The sequence below is a fragment of the Monopterus albus genome, unplaced genomic scaffold (genome assembly GCF_001952655.1).
Source record: "Monopterus albus unplaced genomic scaffold, M_albus_1.0 scaffold7.1, whole genome shotgun sequence".
Lineage (NCBI taxonomy): Eukaryota > Metazoa > Chordata > Actinopteri > Synbranchiformes > Synbranchidae > Monopterus > Monopterus albus.
In genome coordinates, this window is record NW_018127887.1 from 52,611 (window position 1) to 64,805 (window position 12,195).

General features: G+C 41.1%; 1 protein-coding gene across 1 annotated transcript in view; it reads right to left on the reverse strand.

The window, feature by feature from the left end:
* syt7a (synaptotagmin VIIa) overlaps positions 1–12,195 on the reverse strand; it is a 71,090-nt gene that overhangs the window by 28,553 nt on the left and 30,342 nt on the right. The window contains 3 exon segments of the mRNA XM_020624305.1: positions 48–215; positions 3,549–3,683; positions 5,114–5,193. Of these exon segments, the coding sequence (XP_020479961.1) occupies positions 48–215; positions 3,549–3,683; positions 5,114–5,193 (383 nt within the window).

The following is a 12,195-nucleotide window of genomic DNA, read 5'->3' on the forward strand; positions in this document are numbered from 1 at the left end:
TTTCTGCTGTTGCACAGTGACTTTTTTCTGATCAGGTCTGAACTCACTTGCTGGGTCTCATTCTTCCAGACTGCGTGTGGCCATGGACGGTCTGCCATGTCCCGGTCTTCACTCCCTCTGTCACCATGCTCTTCATGCTGTCACTGCGATAAGGACCCCCCCCATCATCCCCATGCCCAGTTGCTGCCCCCTTCTGTCCCCCCGACACTGCCCCACTAAAAGAGAGGGGCGGGGGGGGCGGAGGTCCCACAACAGACAGAGGGAGAATAATGACAAGCAGAGGAGAAGAAGACCAAAGAGTGTGAGAAAGACAGACATACACAAACACACAGGAAAACAGATTGAGCAACCACATGCCTAAGGAGGTGAGACGGATCAGCAGAGTGTGTGAGGGGCAGGTCTAGTTTTCCAGGCCAAGTGAAAGGCAGGTAGATGAAAAGGTCTGAAGTCCAGTGTGGAGAAAGACAGGGCAATGAAGGAGAGGAGAGCAGGGAGGAAGAGGAGGAAAAGTATTTACAAGGAGCCTGTGGAGGGTGAAAAATCAGCAAGAAGTCACTCATTTTGGGCCCCGAGGACCAATACTACAGCTGCCAGCATTCACCAGGGGCAACAGTGTGTGGACACTGGTCATTCAGCTTTCATGCTCTCATTCATTTAGGCATTTGGGGCTTGAGATTTGCTACTATACAAGGCAATTCAGTGGTAGCAACTTAGAGCAGCAGGGGAGGGGTGTTTGTACTGAAGTGTCTCATGATCAAATAATCAACTCAAATGGGATGTCATCCAGAGTGACATTTGGTTCAATACAAGTACATCTGTTCCTGTAAAACATTGATTGGACTCTATTTTTAGATCATAATCTGTAGTATTTTTAAAGATCTACTTGTCATTTGATCACCACTTAACATCAGTAGCAGTAAACTGGAAGTAATGAAATACCTGCAGCAAACAGCAGAAAGGGTCATGAGGGCAATTTAATCATGTCAACCTCGAAAAAAGGAACAAAGTACAGAAATTATTCTATGTTCATACTTAACGAGTTGTCAACTCTGATTTCCACTCAAAACCGGTTCTGGGTTTAAAATGTCATGTCTACTCTGAAAGCAGTGACGATCAAAATTAAGCACAGTAGTGCCCTCTGGTGACATGACTACATTTCATTAATATGCACGGTGCTCCTGCTCCAGGACACACAGAAGTCACCTGATTTCTAAGTGTGGGATCAGGGTGTGCTTCACTTTCATTATGTTGCTTTGAAAGTCACCTTTCACATTTAATTCTGACCAGCTGACCTGACAGTGCATGAGGATAACAACACTGCTGGAGCAACTGTCATCACAGGAAACATGGGCATCATTTATCGAGCCAGCCACAAGGTGAAAGTCTTTCCTCTTTATTAAAACTAGGACTACAAATACATTGGGCCATAAATTACCAAGAGTATTTACAGTACAGTATTTTATAGCATTCAGATATCAATCTTGTTTCTGACTGAACTACACTGAGAGTGAAAATGATTTAGAAAAGGAATATATGAATATCTTTCATAGTTTTTCATCTCAGAACTCTCAAACTGATCATCTAGATTATAATTCACCAAGATCGATGCATAAATAAAAAAAGGTATAGCACTTCACTACAACCATTTTTTCAAGATTATAGCTGTTGTTAACAGCAGTTAACATAAAACAAGCTCAGCATTGAAAACTGACATTAATCAACCTCAAATCCAAGAAGTACTTACACATGGAGATTGGCTGTGGAGGGTAAGTAACCTGTTCGATAAATGATGCCCATTGTCATTACAGAGATTGAAAGCTGCTGATCTCAAGAGAATCTCAAACTAGAAATGGTTTCTCAGCTGTCTGTTGTCATTAGCAACATATTATTGGTTAGAATCAGGAGGTTGCCCCCCGTCTCTCCTGGCCAAAAATATCTTTATAAACAGTCTTTTTAATTTAAATGAATGCCAGTATTTCACCAGGTCATACACTACTGGTAAAACAGCTCATTTTACCATTAATGCAGTGAAACATTGCTCTATATTTGACCACTGGATAAAAGAAAAACATGTGAAGACAAGATGTGCTGAAAAACAGCTTTATGGACAACAAATAACAACCTTAAAGGTTTTTTTTTTTTTAAATTAACCTCTTAAGACACATGCCCTGGGGTTTAAAACTGGTTTCAAGATCAGCAGCCATCATCTTCAGGCAGACTTTTCAGACAGTAATCTATATATCCACCATGTTCATAACTGCTGCCTCCTTTCTCCAGGCAATTTAACACCCAGTCCTCAGTGGCTAAAGATGACCATATTAGACAGTTTCAGACAGATGCTTGGTAGCAGGATGTCTAAGCTTAGAGCCCTCTCAGTGCCTGAAGGCAGATGGGTATGACCTTGCTAGTGCTTTATTGGATTCAAGTGCCCAGTGAGTGAAAAAATACTTTATCATCAAGTAAAAACACGGTTACTGTATGTTACTTTCCAATAAGATAAGACAGGGAAAGCAGTTCAAGTGCTACAATGTTAGTGCAGTGCACATTAGGTTGATGGGGATCAGGGGAAATACCACAGATGGATGTAAACCACAGGTGAACACTGGCACCAGACTGCAACCTGATATAACGGTCAACCCTCCACAACAACAACAACATCTGAAAAATTTCAAATCACACAAGCCAAGGACAGGGAGATGCATAGATTACAGAGAAGGTGGGTTAAAGTATACACATGTGTATTGGAGAGGAAGGCTATACGAGGGTTGTCCGTCTCCATGGTTACTCGCCATGGGAGAGAGGTGAGAGGTTAGAGGTCAAGAGTTAGTGGGTCCGGCAGGGCTGTAGGGAGTAGGGGGGCATCACACATGCATCTCTGCATTCATTAAAAGGTGACAGGTTGTGAGCAGCAGCAGCAGAAATTAGCCTGAGGGGGTCACAAAACAATGCTGCTTTGTCGCTGCAGTTATAGTCGAAGAGCTGCTGTGGGGATGCTGTAGTGCATGTGTATGACATTTCCTACCCTTGCACTTCCCTAGCAGATTATGAGTAATCATTAGTAATAATTTATGCCCTCCAGTGTGCAAACATTGGATGGGTTGTTATTGTTGATGTTATTACTATTGTTGATGGAAATCCCATTGTACAACAACAAGTCTAGATATGTACACTATGAAATTTATGGAATAGGCTTTTTCAAAAGGCCTCTGGCTAAATATACCCAGCTACTCAGGAGAAAATCTTGTCCTAAGGACAAGCAAAATAATCAAGATTATGAAACTAGTTGGATTTAAAAAGCTGCCAGGCAATATATCATACCCCTTCCAACTGTTCAGTTTGAGGAGGTGGCTAGTGTTGATGACTGCCTTCTAGAAACAGGGAATGCTGATGGGAGAGGAGAGGAAGGAGGGAAGGGAAAGGAAGAGAAGAAAATGAAAAGAAATGACAGAGAGAAGAGAGGGAAGGGGAAGGGGAGAATGGCACTGCCCCTGCCTCGTTACAGCCCTGCTCAAGGGAAAAGCTCTTACCAGCCTTGGACCAAGACTCACTTGAGTGTGAGGCGAGGATCTCCATATGGGGCATAGGGAGAAATGTTTAGTACGAACTCCTTGGGCGGATAGGAGCTCCACCTCTGCTGCACTGTGCTGCTGTCATTGTTATTCCAAAAGTCTCTGTCTAGATCACTGTGGCCAAAGAGAGAGACAGGTCAGAGTAACACAACTATGGACAGCCTTGGCACCAACCAACCATTCGCAAGAGCTGCTCCTGCTTTCAAAGATGATGCGAGGGCTTGGTTTGAGGAAGAGGGTTGATCTTACAGCTGCACTGAATGGGAGTTTGAAATAAAACAGGCCCAGATTAATGTCTATTTCTACCTACAGTTGATAAATCACCATAGTGGTTCAATTTTAAAAATAAAAAAGGGGAAGCCTGGGGGGAAAAAGGCATTCACAAAAGCTTTTCATAAAGCAATGTGCTGTAGCAAAGAAACTGAGATAGAAAAAGAGATAGGTTGCAAGAAAAGAGGAAGTCATAATCTGATGAGTACATACAGCATGTGATTAAATTCTGTTCATCGAGCACAGCACCACTGATGAAGCACATTTGAATAAACATTAAGAAGTTTGGACCCCATCCTTGGCGTGAGCAGTGAGAACGCATGAACACATGAAACACAAGGCAGAGAGATAAATCGCAGACAGTCAAAGTAGAGGAGGAAAATGTGAGCAGAATCACTAATGTCATACAAGTCATACAGCAGTGGTCAGAGCTGTAGCACAGGGACAGAGCAGGAGAGAAAGGCAATGCAAGAAAGGGAGTTTGAAGGTGAAATGACCAACAGAGCACACCAATGCTGTTGGAGGCAGTGAGAAAGAAAATGCAAAAATTAAGAGACTGAAAAACCCAAGTCAGAATAAAATCACATAGCCCATCTTTAGTGCTTTAAACGGTCCATACAGAAAATAAAATGTAAACACGAACATTCAAAAATAGCTGAAACAACAGCAGGCTATAGAAGAGAAGTAGTGATGAGCAGGTTAATAGAGGCATTTTGTGCAACAACATAATGTACTTAGCATAAAACAGCTGACATTTTGTGGTACTGACCTATAACCCCTGTTTCATCAAGAACAGAAAATCACTTAATCTTAGTTTGAGTTCTGTGAAAACGTTAGATCATTATCCTCCCAAACATTTATAGTCAGTGATTTTACAACAAGAACAACTGGCCCACCCCACCCACCAACCCCAACTTACTAAAACCAGAACAGTGTTTTAAAATGCACAGGTGTGGCCAAGTGCCTACACGTAAAGGAGAGCTACAGTATCATACAGTACAACCTTTTAAATAAGTGCAGGAGCAGAATCACCCAGCCAAGGGCTTCACGGGTAAGATAATGCAGATTTAATCTATAGTGGTTAAATCACTAGCTTTTCTTTTAATGTCTGCCCCAAAAATGCTCTTGTAGAAATTGTGCTCTTCAAGATAAAACAACAGGCATTATTACTGTCTTGTTTGTGGAGGGTAGTGTACATCAAGGACTAAAAGATGAACCAAATAGAGTTTATTGTCACCAGATTATTCTACCCCAACCAGTTACCAGGCACTTACTTGATGGCTTTCTTCTCCCCTCGCCCACGTGCTGAGTCTGGAGTGTCTGCTGTTTCCACTCCTGGCTTATTCCTCTTCCCCTTCAGCCATGCGGAGGGAGGGGATGACAGAGAAAGCCGCAAAACAAAAGGTTAGTTTAGATTTGTCCCTTGAAGCTTTGTTTTTCCTCCACTAACTTCAAGCTGCCTTTCCCATTATCTCAGAAACACTGTGCCATCAGTCCTTTACCTGATGGTCTCCTGATTACACTCATCAAAGTCAAATCAAATCTGCTATGGAGAGCCATTTCTGACTATGAATATGATTCAAACTACCCTGAAATTTACATGGCAATTGCCACTTTAAGGTAATCCACTGGGTACTGGAGAGAAACCCCTAGATAGGCTTGCACCAGCCTGATTTCAAATAGCTAGAGCATGACCTGCTGTAATCGTAGAAATAAAGGCAATTTAAAGGCTTCAATAAGTGAGGTCTGCTGGGTGCATTCTACTGAAAAAGCTCATTACAGTTAAAGGTGTTTCACATGTGTCACAATGCAGGTAATGTCTATTGACACTTTGCAACAATGGAGCAGGGGGGGATCAGTCTAAAGCTTCCCTGCCCCCTAAATATAACACCTGCTTCCCTGAAAAGTGCTGCTCTGATACACAGGATTCTAGATACCACAAAATAAGTGGGATAAAAACACACTGAGCTGCTACCATGGCATGGCCAGGACAATGGGCAGGTCTCAGGGTGACGTCACCTATCATGGCAATTCCAGGTTTAGGGTGTATCACTGTTTCCGGTTCAGTGCTGCACTGGGGCAAAAGGATTTAGGAGCAAAGCTGCAGTCCAACATTTCCCTGATTGTTAAAGAAGACAATACCAGCACCCACATTAACCATAATCTCTTAGAGAGGAAGCCTGAAGTTTTGGTCTGGGGCTCAGATCAGGTTTGGTTATGTTTTATTATGATTCATTAATACACTTCTCTCTCTGTCTGTGCCAGTCATCTGCATCCAAGTGTGTCATATGTTGCCAGTGCATAAGTAATGCCAATGTAGAAAAGTGACAGAGCGTATCCACTGCCTTGCATTAACCTGGCAAGCTCACGATACCCTGATAATCAAGAGTGAATTGCCAGTTGTTTCAGTCCTTCAGCCTGACATGTTCATGTTACCCAGTTTCCTGTTTGGAGGGTATGTTATAGTATAATACTTTGTGCTAACTAATAAGTTTTGGCCCCCAACAATATAATTTTTCAGGTGACATGGAAACTACGCTAGTGGCTGCTAAGAGCAATCAGCTGAACATTTTTCACATTGATCAAATAAATATGTTGATTCAAGAGTTGTTATTTCTCTAAGTCATCTACAGAAACTAGTACAGCTGCATCAATCTCATCAACTCTTGTCACAATTTTTCTGTCTTTATGGCTCATACATATAACTAGTTAGCTATGTAGGAAAATTACATTGTTTAAAATCTCACCAATTATTAATGGTAACAGATAAAGCAGGTAATTCATTATTATGACTATGTCGTATGTAAAATGTGTGTGGTGCTGTTACCACTAAAATGTAACCTAAAGAACCTTATTGTCTAGTTAAAGCTACATGTGTTTTGCGCTTGTGAAATACTCTGTTTGACTTTATTGCCATTGTGTTCTACTTGTGAGAAAACCTCTGCTGTCCATCCAAAACAGAAATAGTACTTCATCTTTGAGGCCAGACTAACAAGAACAGAGCCTTGGATATTGTGTTGGTTTCACTCTCAGGTTTTGGCAGCATCAGTTAGATTGGGTCTTTAAGGCTGATCTAGACCTGATCAGCCAACACCATCTGTGATCTTTAAGACTGTGTAGAATACACTTTGCATACAGTACACAACTACTCATATTCTAGTGTGTCCAGGTAAACACAACCAGTGGATCCCAGCACAAAAGTAGAAGTACAAAGAGGTTATGTATCAGTTTCAGACAGTGTCTAAACTGACAGATCTATTTATAATGCATGCAGTCCTCGTAGATAACAGGAGTATTTGGAAATGCAAATTGTGCCCCAGTCTATATGAGCCTCAGAAACTAACAGGAAAACTGATGTGGACTCTCCATGAGGTCCAGATAACACACACCTTATGGCTTTGGATATTGTTGGACTTGTCACAGAGCCAGAGTTGACAATAGCACAGCTTGGCAAAAATGATAAAACCCACAATGACATTACTGAGCAAAATGATATCACACACAAAGAAACCAGCCAGTCATCTACTGAACAATCAACACTAACCTGAAATAGAAAGGTCAACATATGAATAAACATATTAAATCTGTCAGGAACGACCAGCTGAATACAAGAGGGGTGTTTGTAATTTGACTTCAAGATAAACAGTCTCTATAAACTGTCACAGACACTGAAGTCTGTATAGTGACCACATCACAGCATGCAACTATGTTCCCAGACTACATTATAGAGACCATCCATGATCTTTTATAGTCTTTTTATAGTCTGTTTTGAGAACTTGATAGCTGAATTCACAAAATCACGTCTCATCATTTTGTACACCATTTTGAAAATGCAAAGATTCACACAATAGCCAACAACGATTATTGTATTCTTGCATGATAATTTGTGGGGAGGCAAAGCTATCTGAATTTCTGTCAGACAAGGACAAGCTATCAAAGGAAAATTGTGAGTTACATGTAACTCATTCAATGCTATTGTAAAAATTTCAAGAAGTTGGGAAGACCCAGAGCACGAGTGAGAATCCAATATAGAAAGAGTGATTAGAGCTGAAAATAGAAATCAGATTTTAAAAAGCTAGGTAGCAGTAGAGAAAAACAAGGACAATGCAGGACAGTGTGTGAGTCAAAGAGATGGGAGGGACAGGTGTGAAAAGTGAACTGACAGGAAGTCCCATGTGGACTGGAAGTGAAAGCAAGTAGGGACTCAAACGCTGCAATGGGCACTAAGTCCCACAGTCGTCATTACATTGGATACAAACACACATGGTTACACACAGCTTCAAAACCATGTCCTCAACACATTTCCTCCATCTCATTCACAAGACTGGATGGCAAACACTGTGTTTCCATCTTCCAGGGAGGTGTGGAGGCTCCAGAAATCCAGAGTGATGACTGTTACAAAGCTCACCAGCTCTACACACAGGAGACAAAAACAATGGCGGAAATCAGCTCAATACTGCACCCCCCCAACCCCCACTTGCCCCTCCAATACTCTTGAAAATACTTATTCTAATTTCATTTTATTTTAATTTAATTTCTCATTATAAATCAGTTGCCTTTTTGTTGCACGACAAAGGGTTTTTGATTATAGTACTTAATGCTGTCTGGCTCTGAGCCACATGTCCAAAATAGTTCCAACTGATACGATGAGCCAATTAGGAGACACTAAATTGCAAAAAGCCTCCACTTGTTTATAAAAAAACAACAAGAACATGAAATACTTACAGTTTTGAGCAATCAAACCACAGCAGAGCATGTTACTGATACTACAACAACTGAGCAGTAGTGCTGTAGTGAAGGAAATAATGACAATAAGAACCCAGGGCCCCCCAGTTTTGAAATTATTAGTATTACACTGTGACAATTAATGTACAGTAATAAAAAAAGGAAAGGGGAGCCCCTGAGGCGCCATACTGTATATACAAGGCCTTTTTTGCTACACCACTGCATATGAGTGAAACTAGAACACACTTGGTGTCCTTCTGCCCAGGGTGATGCTGAGGGTTTTCTTGAAGAATCCAGACATGAGAGAAGACAGAGTGAACCTTCCTCTCTCTGTCTCAGTTGGCAGCACGCTGCCTTCCAGCTGTGTTTGTTTGCTGTGAACTAGCAGGCAGCAAGCTTCTACATGCTCGCTCAATATTTCCCACATTACACCATAATTAGAGAGGAGTGCACTATTAAAACGGCTGTCCGCTGCTAAATCATCAAGCGCTCATTAGTTTTTAGCATCTGTCAAAACATTTTTTATACCTGAGATCTTCAGCAGTATTCACTGATATTGAGAAAACATGTAATTGCAGGGACATACATTTTAGACCATTGCGAACAGTGTCACTTAAGTGTGACAGGTCAATGTTTGAAAGCCACATAATGTGCTGTTATTATGTATGATATTCACAATGATTATGACAATTCTTCTATGAAATTCTATAATTATAGATTTTCCTGTCTTACCTTTTCTAATTGGCGCAATTACTACCATCCTCCTAACAACTGTGAACTCCTGACTCCCAGTTAATACAACCAAAATACAAAAGGTTTTTGATACAAGCTCAAATCTGATTGAATCTGGTCAGGTCCGGTCTCAGCTCCACTTACAACTATGTTATGGATCAAACAACGGAGGGTTCACAGGAGCAGGCAGAGGGTTTCTGAATGCCAAAAAGCCACTGCTGCTCAAACAGATGTTAGCAGCACCACATCTGATATCAGAAAATCCCATCCAACACCTACAGTGCAACATGAGCCCCTGCCAACTATCACTGGACGCTTAATAATGATGTGACTCAAGGTATTATTTGCATTTTTGTTTTTTGCTGTTACCACCTGTTACAAAGTAGTTTCATCTACTGTAAAACAATACAGCTGTAAAACCTAGGCAAAAAAATGTGAAGCCACTTATAAAGATGATACTGGCACAGCACATATTCTAAAAATTTCATGCTGATGCATCTATAAACAGCAATAAGCAAAGAGACTGAGCAGGCAGCAGAAGGAGACACTAGCATTCAATGTGCAGTACTTCCACGGGGCTTAGATAACATAAAGCCAAGCAGGAGGTAGGCTTCAGGATGACTGCACATGAGTACTTTTAAAATAAAACCCACAGCACTGGTTCCCAAAGCTAAAACACCGAAAGCAACACTCACCCAAAATGTCTTGTCTATTAACCAATGAATCATAACTAAAACTGGTATGAGCCAGGTCACAACTGACACGTGAACCTTCGGGGGAGACATCTGTTCTTATGAAAGCTGACTATGGCAAAGAGTACACTCAGGAATATCAAAAATTAAAGTTTCAGACATGGCACTGTAGCTTTAAAATTACCAATAACAACAGAGTACTTTTGTGCATAGGAAAATCAGCCTGTATGAATTTACAATATACCAGATACAGTATAAATAATGAGTTGTGTTTGAAAGTAACTGTGTTTATGCAAATTATACTCTACCACATGTACATCCTAATCATGTAATCAGAGAATATAGTAGTACTACAGCAGAAAACAAGAGAGATAAAGAACAGATAGTGGCCGAGGATTCATGGTTGTTAGTCACATACAAAATAACACGCCTTAAATATGATGGCATTAATGTAATTAGAGTGGTTTTTACAAGATTAGTAGTATTTGTGCTTTGTCTTGGTTCCGTGCGTCATCATTAACATTTCTCATCATAGAAATGACTGCAATTTATCTCAGTCACACTTTATTATTTTGTACATTAAGCAGCTGTGTTTAATGTGGTTTCACATCAGCAGGCAACTGACAGTTTTCACAAAGTAAGTGGTCCGACACTACAAAGGCCATAATTAACATCTTAATGCCACTCTATATGGTACATCCCACCACCACCCACAAACTCTTACCCTCTCTGGGTAAGATGCATGATATGAAAGCAAAATAAGGCACAATCATTGTCTACACTGAGAGGGGAGCACATCATCTCTTGAGTGAGAATGTGGTTGATAGTAACATTTACAGGGCCATAAGGCCAATAAATGGTCACCCTGTTCCAGCCTGCTGCTGTTCTGTGGTGGCTGAGCAGCGCTGTCACAGGATGGAAATAAGATCCATTTACAGCAGTGCTCTGGAGAGGACCTCAGGGATTTACCAAGGTGCTGGCTGCAGAACTACCTCCATCCACAGCAGGAAACTAGGAGTCATTCACTGCTCCATTTACTTTAAAGTGGAATATCAAATACAACAAGATGTTGCAGCAGCAAAGTATAGAAAGACGGTGTTGTACCACTGTCCCATCTCAGCACAGACCATTTGCCTCCTGGTTTTATATATACAGCTGAATTCAGAAGTTTACATACACTTAGGTTGAACAGATTTTTTAACCACTCCACAGATGTCATGATAACAAACTCTCATTTTGGCAAGTCATTTAGGATATTGCATTCTGGGGGAATGTCCTCTGGTCTGATGAAACAAAAACTGAACTGTTTGGCCATGATGACCATCGTTATGTCTGGAGGGAAAAGGGGGAGGCTTTGCAAGCTGAAGAACAACCATCCCAACCATGAAGCACAGGAGTGGCAGCATCATGTTGTGGGGGTGCTTTGCTGCAAGAGGGACTGGGGCACTTCACAAAATAGATGGAATCATGAGGAAGGAAGATGATGTGGATATATTGACACGACACCTCAAGAAATCAACCAGGAAATTAAAGCTTGGTCATAAATGGGTCTTCTCAATGGACAGTGACCCCAAGCACACTTTCAAAGTTGTGGCAAAATGGCTTCAGGACTACAAAATCAAGGTGCTGGAGTGGCCATCACAAAGGCACATTTGTGGGCAGAACTGAAAAAGCCTGTGCAATCAAGGAGGCCTACAGACCTGGCTAGTTCCACCAGTTCTGTCTGGATGAATGGACTAAAATTCCAACAACTTATTGTAAGAAGCTTGTGGAAGGCATCTCGAAACGTTTGACCCAAGTTAAACCATCTAAAAGCTACACTACCAACACTATCCAAGTGTATGTAAACGTCTGACCCACTGAGAATGTCATGAAAGAAATAAAAGTTGAAATAAATCTTTCTCTCTTCTATTATTCTGACATTTCACATTCTTAAGATAAAGCAGTGATCCTAACTGACCTAAGACAGGGAATGTTTATAGATTGATTCTAATAGTGACATTATGCAGCAAGGTGTGCAGTGTTAAGAGCTTGCTGAAATGCTACATCCTGCCATCTGTGGATCAAGTTTCACAGCAGTGCAGTGATGAGCTGAGACAAGTAAGAGTTTGAGCCAACATTAAATCTGAAATAGGTGACCTGTGTTCCTGGGTTGTACAAGCACAGGATGAATCAGAAATCAATTTACTTTAAAGGCATGCAAATGT